General features: G+C 47.8%; 1 protein-coding gene across 1 annotated transcript in view; it reads right to left on the reverse strand.

Annotated features, from left to right (window-relative positions):
- CCBE1 (collagen and calcium binding EGF domains 1) overlaps positions 1 to 17,548 on the reverse strand; it is a 195,692-nt gene that overhangs the window by 1,905 nt on the left and 176,239 nt on the right. The window contains exons 6-12 of the mRNA XM_006756815.1: positions 15,345 to 15,479; positions 12,769 to 12,921; positions 3,940 to 4,043; positions 2,933 to 3,053; positions 1,989 to 2,128; positions 1,854 to 1,889; positions 939 to 974 (exon numbers count right to left, since the gene is read on the reverse strand). Coding sequence (XP_006756878.1) covers positions 939 to 974; positions 1,854 to 1,889; positions 1,989 to 2,128; positions 2,933 to 3,053; positions 3,940 to 4,043; positions 12,769 to 12,921; positions 15,345 to 15,479 — 725 coding nt within the window. The remainder of the gene's footprint in view (positions 1 to 938; positions 975 to 1,853; positions 1,890 to 1,988; positions 2,129 to 2,932; positions 3,054 to 3,939; positions 4,044 to 12,768; positions 12,922 to 15,344; positions 15,480 to 17,548) is intronic.

Below are 17,548 nucleotides of genomic sequence, written 5' to 3' on the forward strand. Positions count from 1 at the left end.
TTATTAAATGTAAAGGGCTGAGACCATAGTAAATGCTAAAAAAAATGTTATCTTTTAAAACAAAATTATTAGTGTTATAAGGATGCCTGTCTGTAACTACAACTTAAAGGAAGCGGAGAGAACCTCTGTGCTGTGCTAGAAACAGCAGCTCACACATGCAAATACTTAAGATGTGTAGTATTTTGACATCATTGGATGCTGGCAGACGGGTGCCAGATCAGATTCCACTTGGCATTGCACAGGTGAGGGAATGGGTGCCCAGGGATGCTAAGTGACATGACCATGACCAGAGAGCTACTAGATGGAAGAGCTGAGATGGAATCCAGACCTCCTACCTCTAACGCTGAAGGTCTTTGACTTTTTTCAGAAATGACACTGACCTCTTCAAAAGCAATGGAGTTACTTGAATTTTCTGTGCTTTGGATAAGAGATTGGATACTACTGATTTTCATTTTTAATCTCCCAGATACTATGCATTTATCCAGCTAGTTTCTTCTCAGTGGTCCCAACCCCCCTGCATGCCTCTGTACTCTCTTGAGGGGATGGTCACCTGACCTGCTAAGGCTATAGTGGTGGCTAAATTCTGAAGTGTTCAGAGTTAGGACTTAGCCCTTTGATTTCTCTTCTAGTTTCCTTCAGATGTTCGATGACATACTTGAAAACAGACTCATGGCATACTGAGGTTTTGAATCTTAAGACATTCCAATTAAAGATTAGCCATGATAAAAAGAAAAAGAAATAGAAAACAAAATTTCAAAATAAATTCTAAGCAGCTGCTGAAGGCCTTCATGATTTCCCTCCTAACCACCTCGTTCTGTTTGGGCGGGCTGAGTGACAGCTAGAGGAAGCCAGCTTTTGCTATTAAGACGAACTTACAGACTTCTCAGAGCTGCATTCCCAAGAACATTTGGGGAAGCGAGGCAGATGGTGCTACTTACCGGAGACCCTCTGGGTCCAGGAGCTCCTCTCTCCCCCTAAAAGCAGAGAAAGGTCAGGGTTAGCTTCTTGGACCATGTGGAGGCTACCACCACAGTCTCTATGTAGACACCCGCCATGACCATCTCCCTGCCCAAAACAACAACAATTTTCCATCAGAAACAAATGTAAGCTTAAGCTGGACTCATGGGACCACTTATTTGAACAGACTGCTTGGGTCAAGTGTCTCTCGTTCATATTTTCCCCGAGGTCATGTATTTTAAAACCAGATCTGACAAGAGGAATGCTTGCATTCCCAGGCAAGGTGTGGGATAAGTTAGGAGCTTTCTGAAGGAACTCACACTGACTTTATGAGACAAGTAGCAGGCAGTTCTCAAAGTGAAACCACCCCCACTTGCACAGAAGGGACCTGTGCTGTTGACTTACATACATCACACACAAAATAGCCCTACAGAAGAACACTGGCTAAAGAGAAAAGCATGTGTTACTCTGACAACACGGGCTTGTTTAAAATTCATTGGAGGGGGTATGGGGGAGAGGGCCCTAATATAAGGTGATAGGAGAAGACTTGACTTTGGGTGGTGGGCACACAGTGCAACATACAAATCTTGTAACATAGAAACCCACACCATAAAACCTATAGGTTCAGGTTGACCAATGTCACCGCAATCAATTTAATAAATATTTTAAAAAATTCATAGGAGTAATCTCTCTTAGGAGTGGTTTTGGTGGTTGTTTTGTTATTATGGTTATTTCCTATTTTAAGGAAATTGCTTTTTAGATTTTCTTCCCAGCTTTGGGGGGGAAAGTGTATCTGTGTCTCAATTTTGTCATGCAAAATAGGGACAGTAAACAGTGCTTGAGCTTTATTGAACTTGGGAAACCTTTGGCTGTTAAGGACCATTCATGAGACTTACCTTAGAGCCATCTCTTCCTGGTGCACCTGGTGGGCCCTACAAGACAAAGGGATCTCGTTTAACAGAAGGAAAAAGCAAGGAACAAGAAGACGATTTCCTCAACAAAAGTAAGTGGATCTCTGAGAAAATACTGACCACAGGGCCCCTGCGGCCTTGCTTAATGTGGGTCAGATCAGGAGATGGTCCCATGGGTCCCATTGAGCCCCGTGGGCCCGGCTGTCCAGGAGGGCCCGGCATACCCGGGAAGCCTGGGCTGCCCTTTGGTCCTGGTGAGCCTGCAATCAAAGAACAGCTCATTAGCTTCGCATCCTGCGAGGAAGGCCAGGGCGCTGGCTCACAAGTCTGTGAGCCCTTGTAGCCATTTCTTTGTGCACTCTGTCCTTTGCCTTCTGACACCTCCTTTGGGATGTCCCACTGGCATTTTAAATTTAACCCAGTCTAAATGGACTTCCGCCTCTCCCTCTCTGTCATGAACCACCAGTCACCTGTCCACTCAAGCCAGAATCTTGAGTCTTCCTATAGACTTCCTTGTTTCCACAACCCCCTCATCCAATCTGTGACCAGTTCCTCTACATTTTACCTCTTTCACATTTCTTAGAACTGCTGGTTCCTCTGAATCCCATCAATCATAGCAGGGTGGCGGTTACCACACCTGGAGAGTGGTCAAGAGTACAGCGTTCAGCATCTGAGAGACCTAGGGAATAGTGGACACCAGGCTGGCCCTGAGTCCGGAGAGCTGGGCAATGAGCCCGTAGGAGTTCACTACACCAATCTATTTTTATATAGATCAATGTCAAAAAATAGTTTTCATTTTGTTTCTCTGTAATTTAAAATGATCTCTAAGACATTTAAGAAAAAGACAATGACCTTTTTCTCCCCAAATACTGTTGGTTATGAGGGTTTCTCGGGCTTGAGGACCAACTTCCCAAGGCCCTCTGGTCACACAGGTGTGGGTGCTCCCTGGACTCCTGCTTCTGCTCTCATCCCTGGACGGAAGCTAGAGAACTCCGCCCAGCCCCCACTAAACATGAGCCCTTGGCTGGTGACTCTTGCCCTTCGATGCCCTTGTCCACACTCACCAGGAGGGCCCTGACCCCCAGGCAGGCCAGGAGGCCCTGGAAGGTAGGCGTTTGAGGCCAGCACCTTGTCACCAGTGTTGTACTTGCCCAGGTCGGCGGCACTGTTGGGGAGCAGGGCGATCTGCAGAGAGAGGAGAAACTTCAGTCAGGAAGCGATGGCTCTACTGCCAGGAGATTCTTTGCACTATTGATAATTTCCCTTTACCTGAGCCAGTTAGAGCTCAGAGGGGATATAGAGATCCTCCTTCTAAATCCAGAGTTTGTGTTTTATCAGCATAAGTGCAATTTCTGAGCTGCTGACAAACAGGTGAAGTGACTGACTATAGGTATAATAAATACCATTGATGTGGGGGAGGATGCTTGTTCAAGAAACCAGGTCACCAGGTCCATCCCAGGGCATTACCCACAGCACACCGCCATTATTAGAACCCGGATGTTCTGCCAGGCATGCGTGGGAGACTTTTAGGGAGAGTCAGTCCTCACCCTTGGTGACAAGGGTGCCCAAACGGCTGCTTTCCAAGGTACGTGGAACCCAGACAAAGCACAGGCTATAATTTTTAAATGTGAAAAATAAAGCTGCCACAGAAAGTCATCACCAGCTTATGGAGGTGTACAGAGAGGATGTTCCCTATTGATAGAATATAGGCAAAATATCAGATAAAAATGGAATCGCCTATGTTGGCCCCAGGGCCATGTGTATGGATGATCATTTCATAAAAAAGTCCCAATTGTCATAGTTCATCCTCCACAGCTCCACCAGGTGCCCCTAACCTGGGGGCCTATTAGTCACTTAGTCCATGTCCTGCCTTCGTTGTGTTCTGCTGCCCTTCAGACGGTCAGCTCTGAGGGTGGTGGGCAAACGTTTCAAGCCTAACCCTAGTTGGCACCAACCCCAGGGAATGCTCAACGAGTTTGTGGATTTATTTCCTTCCTGTTTCTAAGCATTCACCCACCTTATCTCTGCCGAGTGCTGTTTTGTGATTGTGTCTAACACGCGGGGCATGTACCTTTTGCTTCAGCTGCAGCACCGTCTGCTTCATCTGGTGAAACTCCTTGCATGAAGCACAGCAGGTTCCGGCTCTCACCGCGTTCTCCGCCTTCTCATCGTGCCCTGAGAGAGGAGACGGGCTCTGGTCCATCTGGGAGGCCGGAGGACATCCAGCCCCGCAGACAGAATCACGGAAGGCAGGCCTGGGCAGACTGGCTGACAGTGGAACGTGCGAGGGTTTTATGGTTTTCAGGGGAGCACTGACAGTACGCCCAGGTGGTGAAGAGAGCAAGAGGGACTCTTCTATGTTTTGGGCTCAGCTGTTCCCATTTAGGCAATCCAGCCTCTTTCTCTTTCATGTGGGGAAATGTGAACCCTTGCCCTTTTATCAGGACTTTCCAGGAGGCAGGCTGCATCAATGCGATATGATTTATACTCCCTTCCAAAGGCCAATGTTCACACGCCGTAAATTATCCCCAAGCTCAGGCAGTGGGCCTCGGGCGGGCGCAGGGCTCACAAAGCTGGTCCTTTTCACCTCTGTCATCCAGCCGATGAAAGGCAGCACAGCCAGACCAGGCGGGGTCACAGATCAGGGCTGGGCACTGAGCTCCATGGAGATGTGAAGCTGGGATGGAAAGCGTGCCAGACACTCTGGACACGCCCAGCTGGGGGCAAGTGGAACAGGCCTTGAGAAGGCACCCCAGCCATCCACTGGGAAGGATCCCAGTGACATCTTGAAGAGCACTGGGAGCTCCAAGGGCCTTTTGTAAAATCATATTTCACTAAAGAAAGAGTGGGTCAAATGGTGCCATGGCCAAGAATTTACCCCGCTCTCATCCTACCGGCACTGAAATGCCTACAGACACCTGTGTGCTGGAGACTAGACACTGAGGCAAGCTTGCTACTGATGAGGAGGTGAAGACCACCAATGGCTGTGCAGAGGCGGCAGCGATGTGGATCAAGAGTGGGGTGTACGAATGTTTTCTTGGGGCGGATAGGGCAGTGTGACTCCAGGTAAGTGGAAACCCTCCTCCTAGCTTAGGAGGCCTTTGGTGTGGGGCCAGGTGTGCTGTTTGTGACAGATAATACTGGTAACTCAATGACAATAGAGTAACATCATCACATGCCTCTTGGCCCACGTGATTTTCTTCTTACTATTCTCTTCCGGGAAAGCCTCTTGGCTGCCTCCACTAGTGAATTCTACCAACTAGCAAGACCCAGTTCGAGTGTCCATGAAGCCCACCTCTCTGTCTATAAGAGACCCTTCAGGCCTCTGAGGTCAGAGGCGTTGACCACGTGCCTCACTCAAGTGGCGGGTGCTCCAGGCTTCCCTGCAGAGGGGATACTGGTGCAGAGTGGTAGCCACCTAAGAACTGGAGTCACTTCTTGGTAGCCACATAGTGGATGCTCGAGAAATGTCTGTGAAATAGGATGTTAGATGTTGAATTGTCCCCACCTCCCAAATTCATATGTTGAAACCCTAACCCTCAGGCCATCACGAACAAGGGTTAAAAGCCCGTCTTTTTATTTCTACTTTTATATACTCAGTTGAATTCACCAAAGGGTGGTAATAATTAAGGTAATTTGATATTTTCATAAGAGTATACCTCTTTACCAGGTTCTAGACCAGCTGTGGGCAAACTTTGGCCCCGGGGCCGGATCCGGCCCGTTTGAAAAGAATAAAACTAAAAAAAAAAAAAAAGACCGTACCCTTTTATGTAATGATGTTTACTTTGAATTTATATTAGTTCACACAAACACTCCATCCATGCTTTTGTTCTGGCCCTCCGGTCCAGTTTAAGAACCCATTGTGGCCCTCGAGTCAAAAAGTTTGCCCACCCCTGTGACTATTTCATTTATATCATGGGGTGTTAGGACTAATGTATCTTTAGTTCAGTCTCCTTTACAGATAAGGTCTCCCAGAGCTCTGTGGGCAGCGACTGAGCACCGTGGGGGTGCAGGGAGCCTGCTACAGGGGGTTCTGTTCGGAACACCTGAGAGCCATCTGCCAGGCTGGCTCCACAGCAGTAGTTCCCACGTGTGATCAACAGACCAGCAGCAGCACCAGCACCACAATCACGCAGGGACCTGTTCTCTGAAATCTGAAATCCTGGGAGTGGGCCTAGAGCACGTCTATCAAAGCCCTCCAAACGACCCGCATTCACTGTCCCAGAGAACAGCCCTGCTGAGTGACCTTTGACCTAGAAGTGCTTGGCCTGTTAGCTGTCCCTTTGTGAAAGTATCAGAATAGAGATCAAGATGAACTTGGCTCTGAGGTTTTAAAGTCAAATGCATTAGGAAATATTGACTACAAACTCTTTTTAAATGGATTCCTCAGGATCCATGGACATAATCTCAGAGCTCTGGGGGTTCCCTACAAGAAATTTTTCATTTTATGTTTCTTTACAATAATCATTAAAAAATGTACGTATTCTAAATTATGTATATGACTGCCTTATAATGAAACTTTGTCACGCACACACAAAAGATAAACTTTGCTCCAAAGACTTCTGAAGCTTCCACAGAAAGAGAAACATACTAGTAGTAGCCAGGGGTGTAGGCTCTGGTAGAGTTTGATGATCAGGACTGAATCCTGATGTTGCTGCTTCGTACCTTTTGGGTTGGAAGTTACAGCCTCTGTGAGCATTCATTCTTTGAAACGTGATAAGTGACAATGACACTTAACACCTGGGATTTCTGTGAGGCATCAACAACACCTGTAAGTTCCCAGAACAGTGCCTAGTACATGACAAATGCTCCATAAATGCTGATATGATTGTTGATGCTGGTACTTTTTAAAAATTATGTTATCTACAAAATTATAGATGTCTTTCCTTTGGAAAGAGCTCTCAGAGGGGTTGAAGATAAATAACTGTGTGTAGATCAGAGCACACCATCTCTTCTGGATTGGCGCTCATCTCTCCTGCAATTTGTCTACAGTACTGTCAAATATGTTAGAATAATGCTGTGTGTGCTACATTAATAATTCATATAGAAATCTGGTCAGGAATCTGGGACTTTGTTTTCAGTCCTCTCAATGTAGCCACTGAGTGTCTCTGACTGTGACTATGACCATGTTCAGTGAAGTATCCTATATAATAAAGGCTAATATGTAAATAGACCGAATGGTGGAACAACCAGAACAACTGAACAACCAGTTGCTATGACATGTGCTGACCAGCAGGGAGTGTGTGTGCAAAACATGGTGGGCATTAGCCACAGCAGGATGGTGGAGCAGGTGAGCAGGGGTGCCAGACCAAGGTGGGGTACCAGTCGTTGTCATTGAGGCAAGGCTCTGGTGGTTACTGAAAATTCTTTGCTCCCCGCACGCTGTAGTCCTGCCTGGCACTTGCACCCGCAGCCGGTGCCAGAGCCACCACTCACACCCGCTGCCAATGCCCAGTGCTTTTCCCGATCACTTGGTGCCATCAGGAGGTGTGAGCAGTAGCTGCTGGCCCTGATCACCCCTGAGGGCTTCTCCACCTCCTCCTGTTCCTGAGGGGTGATCGGGGCAGCAGCTGCTGCTTGAAGCCACTGACAGTGCCAGCCCCACTTGCACCTGCTGCTGGTGCCAGCCCCAGTTGCTCCGCACCATCAGTAGGTGTGAGCAGGGCCGGCACCCTCAGCAAGTAGGAGTGGTGATGGCAGGAGTGGGGCTGCTGGCAGACAGGGGACTGAGGCCCCGGCGGGCAGGAGCGCAGAAGATGGGTCGAGACCCGTTCCTGTGCCTACTGCAGCCTTGCAGCCCACAGTTCCTTTCAAGGTGCACGAATTCATGCACTGGGCCCCTAGTCACACCATATTGCTCCAACCTGCTCAGATAAAGGTGCAATATTAGCAATTAGCCACATGAGGGCAGATAGCTCTAATTTTTACTGATAACTGAGCAGGGTATACATACATCCTAAGCACTAGAAATGGAATTCCTTACATACCATCTTAGTAATATTTAATAAACTTAGAAGAACTAAAGAATGTTCCCAACACATTTCATATCAGCAGTGTCACAAACAAACAAAGCATGTTTGTTTTTAAAAGTTGATGGTGCAGATTTGTGCCCCAACAACAGTTCTCAACCCTGGTGGCACATTGCAACTGCTTTGGGGGCCTTTAAAAATTCCACTAAGTTGTACCCCTCCCATCTGGGAGTCACAGCACGGGACAGTATCAGCATTTTTTCAAGCCCCCCAGGTGGAAAACCACTGATCTATGGATTAGTGGAGCTTGAAAGTTATATGAAACACCTGGCCATCCCTGACACTTTGAACTGTACTAAGTGGCACTGGGGGTCACAGTCACTTTATCAGAAAGTAAACAAAAGTTGATAAATAGCTAATTACTATGGAGCTGACTTGCCCTTAATTCTTCTCCTCAGTGGGGCTACACAGACTCCCTGGAGTGACTAAGCTGGCTCCAGCTACATATTTTCAAAACGAATCAAAGTGACTGAGCAAGCCATTCTTGCCTATTAGCCAGCTGAGATACCGTGCCTGTGTGGGCACAGCGACCTTTGGATTATGAGACACAGTTCCAGGGCCAGCTCCTTCTGCTTTCCGCCTGCTCTCTGGATAAACAGATGAGGCCGTACTTGATTTTAAATTCCTCTGACTGTAATATTACAGTCATTGGACAATGCAAAATTTAAAAAAAACACGGGAGGAGGAAAGGAGGTTTTACGTCATGTGTTTATACTTAATAATCATTACCTCCTCATCCAAAAATATTTGACCGTGATGAAATATTGGACTTATTAATTAGTCCAAACAGATGAAACCACTTAACTGCCTCTGATGTTCCAGATACAAGGTTTGTCTGGCTCCTAACTTTTCTTAGTACTGAGCTGAATAGCTGGATGTTGATACTTCATCTGTTGAGATATAGTAAGTTCTCTGTTTTGGTTGTGAAGCTGGGCATGTCTTAGAGTCTTTGCACTCGCTTAGATGAAAGACAAAGACGTGACCGCACAGGGACTCCCAGGGCTGGGAGGGCTTGTATTACTTTTACTGAAGCTCTTCACACCACACTGGAAAAAAATATTTGCAAAGGGCAGAAGGATCTTCAGAGCTCTCCTTATCCAACCCTCTTGTCTACAGAGGAGGAAGTTGAGGCCTGGCAACCGTCCCACGACAGCTGGTTAATCCTAACGCAGCTCCAGCTACCAGCTCTCCTAACTTCTACACCAAGGAAATTTCGGGCGTCACCACTGTCAAAGAAATACATCCAGGGCACTTGCCTTTTGCTGCCAGAACCACCAAAGCCAGCCCCTCACTTTCTCGGTGGCCCATCACGTGAGTTATGACTTTAACATTCAGGGCAAGCAATGTGCCTGTCCTTTCTCATAATTTTGTGTATGAATTACTCCTCTCAGGCTGTGACTCCCTGATTTCCTTGGTTACGGGTGTTGGAATGTTTTTCTTAGTAAAATACTAAAACCAAATGCTAAGCCCTCTGCGCGTGTGTGGTGAATTCAATAGAGACCAGTTACTGAACATGAAATACTGAGAAATTCTTTTATAATGCTGCTGCTGGTGGCGGGGGGAATATGATACAACTGGCAGTGGTGACCTTTCAGGTTTTTAAAAAGTCATTTGAGGCTGCTATGTGTAGAGGAGGAGGAGGGAGAGAAGCGGCAGTGAGGAGCTCATTACAATGAAGCGCAGCGGTAGAGCCACCAGGCAGTTCTTTCTGATTAAACAGAGGGCGCCCCCTCCCAGCCCCTGTAAACAGGAACATCCTGTCTCTCGGAATGGCAGAATGGAGGAGTATCGTCCTGTTTTGTTCATCAGATGCTCTGCTGTCTGCAGTGAATGGCTTCCCTCTGGACTTCGTGGCTGTGTCCAAAAACATCCTTCCCTGAAAGTCAACCAGATGACCTACCAAGTTGAGCCCCAGAGCTCAGAGTTTTGATGCTAGTAAGCTAGAATTTTCCAAACTCTAATTTCCAGGACACCACCATCTGGGAGATGTTAGAAGGTATTTCTTAAGAAACTAATTTTGAGGAATTCAGGTTTAATTAAAATTAACATTTTTTGGGGTAGAAAATGGCCATCTCTCAGAGTTGTGAATGCACTCACATCATGAATCCTTAAGAAGTGGGTGCAGTAACACATTCTTCCCCAAAACTCTGAACACAGAAGCTTCTTAAGGAAGAAAGGCTCAGCAATACCCATATGACCCCAAAGTTGTAGACCACAACGTGAGGAAATGATGTAATAAATGGTTGAGGTCACATATGCCTTTACATGAAAGTAATACTAGAGAAAGTACCCCAGAAGCTGCAAATACATATTCCTTTTAATTATGACTGCTTAGGTTTTTACTGAATTCTCAGCTGCAGAAGTCAAACGGTCATCTCTTAAATAAAATTCTTGATCTCTTGCACTGAAACTTTTTGTGTGTTTGAGAAATTGTTTCTCAGGGACAGAAACAAGAGCGGGGTCTCAGGTCTGACTGGGCACCACCAGCTGCTAATTTCATCTTTAAAAAAATTTTTTTGGTATTGATTTCAGAGAGTAAGGGAGAGGGAGAGAGAGAGAAACATCGATGATGAGAGAGAATCATTGATCAGCTGCCTCTTGCACACCCCCAACTGGAGATCGAGCCCACAACCCGGGCTTATACCCTGACTGGGAACTGAACCATGACCTCCTGGTTCATAGGTCGATGCTCCACAGAGCCACATGCCGGCCTGGCAGGCTGCTAATTTTAAAGATGCAGTGAGACCTTCCTGTACCCCTGCCCTGTGGCTGGGCCCCTCCTGGGTGCACACTGCAAAGCACAAGGTGGGTGGTGAGTGCCACCAAGGCCACCTTGCCCTGCTCAGAGCCATCCCTAGGGAACCACACAGCAGTGCAACGTATGAGACTGAAGAGGGATGTGGTTGCAGAACCTAAGAATCATTGCAAGAGGTGGAGGCCACTGAGACCAAAGAACCAGTAAATCCAGTGAATAACATCTCACACTAGTCTCTGCTTCTCTGGTCTCTGCTGGTTAAGACCAAGTCTCTGGGCAGGTCACTGTCCCACCAGGTGGGAACTGCTGGTGGGGCAGAGCCAGGTCTTACCAGATCCCTACCATCAAAGGCCACCCTGCCACTCGGCAGTAAGCACTGGTTGCTGTTTCTGATGGTTGTGCTCTAGACTGGGTTGCTCAGCACTGCCTCTCATGCCCACGTAAATGGGATTTCACCTGAATAGAAACGTGAGGCAAAGAGACAATGGAGTTGGCAGGCTGAGTGGCCCACAGCCTCGGGCTGCCTGGCTCAGAGTGCAGCTGGAAATCCAATTCCAGAATGAAAAATGGGAACGCTGCTCTCCTGCTGCTAATTCTTAAGTCGACCCACACATCCATGTATCAGTGACTAAGAGGCTGCCCCTCATTTTTTCAGTGAGATTCTTCCTTTCAATATAGGACATAATCTAAGAGGTAAGTGACATGTCCCACCCCTCCCCCACCCTCTCCACCATGAAACAAAAATGAAGGGATTTTAAATTTGAATTCTAAGAAAAGCCACCTGCACACGTTTTTTTTTCCCAACGGACCCCTGCTTTAAGCACCTCTGGGCACGCGGGTCCCTCGAGCTTCTGGCTTTCAGTAGATTTCACAGGGCCTCTGATTCATTCACGTTACCCCAAATTGCCCAATTCTGAGCTGGCTCCAAACAGATATTTTGCCTCTATTTCTAATATATGGTGGCTTCCTCATGACTCAACCTCATACTTGTGCTTTGTAGTTTTTCCCGTGGGAGGCAGCTGGTCCCCAGCTGTTCGCTGTGATGAGCCAATGGCAACTGCCTTCCGCCCCTTTGTGAACCTCAGCCTACACCCCCAAAATCGCTAACTAGCTCCTGAGTACCCAGACAGTTCTGGCCTTTCATTTCCCTGCATTTCTTGGTACCTGGGACTCGCTCCCTCCCCACCCACAGATGGCCCAGACCCAGGCAGCCTCACCATGCCACTGCCAGCATCCAGGCCCCTTCCAGGATAACAGAGAGGATCTGAGTCTTGGTTTCTGGAAGATGACAACTTCCTGGCCTTGTGAGCCTTGGATAAGGAGCACAAAGCCTTCTTTTCCTTCCCTTCCCCCAACCCCTTTCTTTCCTTCCTGCCTCCCCTGCCCCTTCCCTCGCTCCCCCTCCAAACTTAAATAAGGAAGTAACTCAATATTCGAGCTAATCATATCTTTAGGGATCAGACATCTCAGTTCAATCAGCTTCTCAAACGCTGCGAAGAAGGGCCAGCTTTTAAAAATTTCCACTCCACTGTGATTGTATTTGCAAAATACAATTAAAACAAATTGCTAGAAAAATAAAGCATAAAATACCAGCAGAACTCTTTGGATCTAAACAAAATTTCTCTGTCAAATCAGAATAAAAACTTCTAAACATTCTCAACTTCTGTTTCTACCCAGTCCTGAATCAGATCACAAATAGCTTGTCGGCAGGCACAGGGCCGCGGACTGTGTACTTTGAGCTGCACTGATGTAGATAGCTTACTTACATGGAAATGTTTCCTATTTATATTCAGCCCATTCTCTTTTGAGAGAACGTAGTGTTTCTGGCCTCTTCTTTGCTCATCCTAGTTTGGTCTAAGCATGCAACTAAGCTCTACTGATTTATCCACAAGCACACCACCTCTGCTTGGTGGAGAGCTTCTTCAAACACACACCAGTTCACAACCTTGCTGCTCACGGGCATCACTCTCACCAGGTCTCATTGGAAGAGACTTGACCTGATGTCCTACCTTCCTCTTACCCAGTCACACCTACCATTCATATAAATGCCCCTTCCTAGTGCCTGTCCATCCATCCATCCATCCAGCCACCCACCCACCATACTTGCCCCACTCACCAGTGTCATTGGGGTATTTGTCTCCCTTGATGCATGTCCTCCCGTCGTCCTCCTGGATGTAGCCCTCCCGGCATTCACAGCGGTAGCTGCCCAAGGTGTTGACACAGATGTGTGCACACAGAGTCTCATTGCTGGTGGCACACTCGTCGATATCTAGGTTTGGACCAAAATGCAGATGACACTTAGTTTCCAAGAATTGACTTCCAACACAAGTGACATGTTTATGTCTGCAAAGCACACTTTGTCAGACTCTAACAGAGAAGCTTGGAATAGAGCAGGAAGCTAGAAACCTGAGTGACAGGAAGACATCAGGCCGTGTCACCATGGTTACAACAGATCACTGATGGGGTTCCTGGTTGTGGCTCTGCCATTACCACGTCAGGTGGTTGGTGCAGGCATCGCCAGCCTTCACAGTTGTCACCTGTAACTCATGATAATGAAGACTGCCCTACACACTTCATAAGGCTCCTTAGGTGAGAAAACAAGCTCCCCAATGGCAACACACTTTGAAAAGTGAGCATTATAGAAACAGTTTTCTGCAAAAGTGAGCATTATAGAAATGGTTTTCTGCCAGGACCCAGTGTGCCACGGGTTTTATGTTTTCTTTATGTCTGGCTATCATTCCAAGTAGCATGTGGTGACCCAAGGTCACTTAGGAAGGACTCCTTCCCAGTTAAGAGATGTGATGGTACCTGGGAAAAGCCACTTCTGATCAAAGAAAACAGTTATAATGGGCCTAACGGAGAGAGTTCTCCCCAGGAAATTTCAGCCTCGTCAATGACCCAGACAGACTCCTCGTGAGCTGTGGAAATGAGCCGTGAGACCCTCAAACAAGTAACCAGTAATAAGAGTCCCCATGAACTGAGCACATCACACACTTGTTCCCCTGAGTGGGGTAGAATCAAAACTGTTTCCCACCAGGAAGAAGAGAAGGAGCCCAAGTCTGTTTTCTCTCATTCACTGAAGACCTGGGTGGCAGTGAGTGGGAGACTGTGCACATGTGGCAGCTGACCCAGCCCAGTCCTCGCTTCCGGATTCCAACAACTACTCCCCAGACAAGCTGCCATGGACCCACCTCTGGCAGGCCCTGTGTGTGCTGAGGGGAGTGTGGTCATCTTTTCCCTTGGCGGTATATGCTATGTCCTCTGTAGATGATATCACATAGCTGGATCCTCCTCTGCAGTTCCTCAGGCTGACCACGCCCTCTGTGTGCCCCTGCCCTACACCTAAGCGTGGAGCTGCCTCTATGTCCAGAGAAGGTTGAGAGATAGAAATGGATGGAACTCAGCAGCAAGCTGGCTTTGCTGATCCCCAAGTGAAAAGAACAGGGTACCATACCACAAATATAAGCCCTTGTGCCTGGGGCTTTAGGGGTCCAGAGTGGCATCCCATGCTTTCTGTAGGAGGGGACTTGGGTCCCCACTCCATTCACTTGGTGGCCTCAATCCCATTCCTTGTCAGCATAGGGCACTTCCAAGGTGCCCTGGGGAGAAGACAGGAGACCTAATATCTAGAACTTCTTTTGAATGGTTCTCTCTAGAGCCCCTGCTCATTGCAGCTCCTTTATTTTCCACTTGGGTCATGCGCCAGTCTCCTAAGTTCATCCTCAAGCTGATGCTCAAACTTGACTGTGCATGGGAGTTACTAGAGGCATTTGCATATATGCAGATTTCCAGTCCCACCTTCAGAGTCTGGAGGGGAGGCCACTTTTTTTTTTTAAAGAGAGACCTTAGATGTTTCTGAGAGGTTAGCCAGGACTGACCACACTTTGAAACATGGCTTCAGGGAACAATAAACCTGCCTTAGAAATTCAGAGTGCAGGCTGGGGGTGGGACCACACCCGTGGCAATGGCAGCGCTGATTTTGCTCAGCTGCAGCCCCCCGTGGCTGGCTTCAGCTCCCTCTGACTCCCAACCTGTCTGCCACATGGGCGCCCTCTTTCCCAGCCTCTCCTTCTACTTCTCTCCTGAGAGAATGCTTACTCTCATTTCTGTTTTTACATTTCTTCCCACTTAATGTTCTGTTTTATATTCTCCTAATTTACATTTGCTAATGTTCCCCTTTTCTTGCTCATATATCTCACTGCCCATGAAGATCTGATGGCACCAACTCCCTGAAGAATTCCATGGTCATCGTTCATCTCAATAATGGAGGTGAAGGGCAGTGATCCCTTAGAACAGTGGTTCAACCTTCCTAATGCCACGACCCTTTAATACAGTTCCTCACGTTGTGGTGAGCCCCAATTTCATTGTTACAAATTGAACATAATGAAAGCATAGTAATTAATCACAAAAACAATATGTAATTATATATGTGTTTTCCGATGGTCTTAGGCAACCCCTGTGAAAGGGTCATTTGACCCCCAAAGGGATCGTGACCCACAGGTTGAGAACCGCTGCCCTAGGATCATGCCAACACACTGCATCCAACAAACATCAGGAGGGAAGGGCAGGAATCAAAGATCAAAGCGGCCCCTGGGAGCTGGTCCCACTGATGCAGAGCGTCCAAGCAAGCACAGACTCATCTGAAAGAGGCACAGTGTCTGGAGCTGAAAAATACGTGCACTGCCAACACACCCAGGCAGTAGGGCTTCTCCCGTTTCCGGTGTCTGTCACGGTCATAGCGGTATCCCGGGTAACAAGTACACAGCACGCGGCCGAAGTTATCTGTGCACTGCTGCTCACAGGGGGCCTCGGCACACACATCATAATCTGAAAGAGGAAAGTGTGAGCTCATGTCAGCTGCAGTCACTCTCGAGGCAGAGGGGGTCACCTGGCTCTGGTCTGGAACAGACTTTTTGGGCTGCTCTCTGCTCTAGGGCAACTGTGACGTGTGACCACCTATGTTTGGAGGGGCATGCACTCTTCCAGCCATGGGGGCCTCTGAGAAATGTGGAGTCCAGTTCCGCAGTGGTTAGAAGCAAACATCACTTGTGATTTCCCCCTGGGGAGGGGGTGGGGGGAGGGAGGTGGTCACCGCCTCATCCTTTGGTCTTTGTCCCTCATCCCAAGAGCCAGGGAGCTCTAGTTGGCCAGGCTCTGCTCTGCAGCATTACCAGGGCCTGTTTTGTTGTTGTTTTTAACCAACTGCTGTAGAGACAGGAAGTTCTTTCTGGTGGAACACTCAAGGACAGCCGGCCTGGTGATGGGCGTTGTCCCTATACTGTGGGGAGCAGGACCAGAAGTCAGGCTGGCTTCTAGGAGTGTGAGGGAGGCTTTGGAATGGAGATGTGTGTGAGTTAGAGTGTGTGGGGATTGTAGGTCTGCATGCCAGGGGTTGATTCTGCATGCTGAGAAGGGGCTGAATAAGGTTGAATAGCTAGAGATCTCATTCTGGCCCTTAGCCTGTATGAATTCGGTGGGTGGTCTATTACTTGTGAAGACTTAGAGCAGTGGTTCTCAACCTTGGCTGCACATTAGAATCACCTGGGGATCTTTTTAAAATCCTGATTTCTGGGCCTCATCCTCGGGAAATTCTGTTTCTTTGTTATGGGGTGGGACCACAACATGAGTAACAAAGAAACAGAATTTCCGGCGGATGAGGCCCAGAAATCAGGATTTTAAAACGATTCCCAGATGATTCTAATGGGCAGCCGAGGTTGAGAACCACTGGTCTAGTGTAAGGCAGAGCAGCTGTGAGCAAACTACGGACCGATCCAGCCCGTTTGAAATGAATAAAACTAAAAAAAAAGACCGTACCCTTTTATGTAATGATGTTTACTGTGAATTTATATTAGTTCACACAAACACTCCATCCATGCTTTTGTTCCGGCCTCCGGTCCAGTTTAAGAACCCACTGTGGCCCTCGAGTCAAAAAGTTTGCCCACCCCTGGAAGAGCATCTCCTTCTCTCCATCCTTACAAACTGATAGTTAATGAGCCTCTGAAGGGACTTGGCTCTATGTTAGGTGCTCAGACTGAACATTTACTTGCCGACTAGATCCAGCCTTTCATTAGTCACTGCACTATCTTCCCCAGGTGCTGACAGACGAGCTACCCTTGGACAAGGCTTGAGCCTGGCTTCGCTCTGGGACAGATAAAGGTGGAATGTTGGGCTGCTATGGTGTGTGTGTGTGTGTGTGTATGTGAGAGAGACAAGGCTCATGCCATTTTCATGATGACGTGGAAAGCTGCCCTGAATAAGTGCTTCTCCCTAAGATGGAGATTCCAGGCTGCTCTGCCTATGTGTGTCCCTGGTCAAACACGCTTTCCTTAACTAAGCGTCACCTCCAGGCATCAGTGTTCTGATGCTCATGCTCATGGGCTTCCACATGGTTATCAAATGCCTACTCTGTGCAGGCCTAGAGGGTGCCACACCGAGGTGAAGGATGCAGGTTCTGGAGCCAACCTTCCAAACTCTGCCACAATCTCTGTGATCTTGGGTTCTTTAAGCCTCTGTTTCCTTACCTATAAAATAGGATAACAACAGTACCGACTTCATGGTGCTTTTATGAGATTACATAGGATGATGCGTTAAGCACAATGCCTAACACACAGTGAGAGCTTCACCTGCTCTTCTGCTTTTTAAATTCCTAGTTCTTACACTTGTTTGGGTACCTGGCAGGGACTGAGTTCTCTGGCGCAGCGGTTGCTAACCGGTGGTCCGAGGACCACTGGTGGTCCGTGAGGTCTGAAAGGTTGGTGATCACTGCTCTGGAGTACAGCACCACTCTCCTCCTCTAGCTTATACTCAATTAATAATTGTTGAACTAGAACAAATCAGATCATCCTGTCACCTGGCCAATTAAGATAATAAAGCACGGGGGGGGGGGGGGGGGCAAA

Source organism: Myotis davidii, unplaced genomic scaffold (assembly GCF_000327345.1).
Source record: "Myotis davidii unplaced genomic scaffold, ASM32734v1 scaffold11, whole genome shotgun sequence".
NCBI classification, from domain to species: Eukaryota; Metazoa; Chordata; class Mammalia; order Chiroptera; family Vespertilionidae; genus Myotis; species Myotis davidii.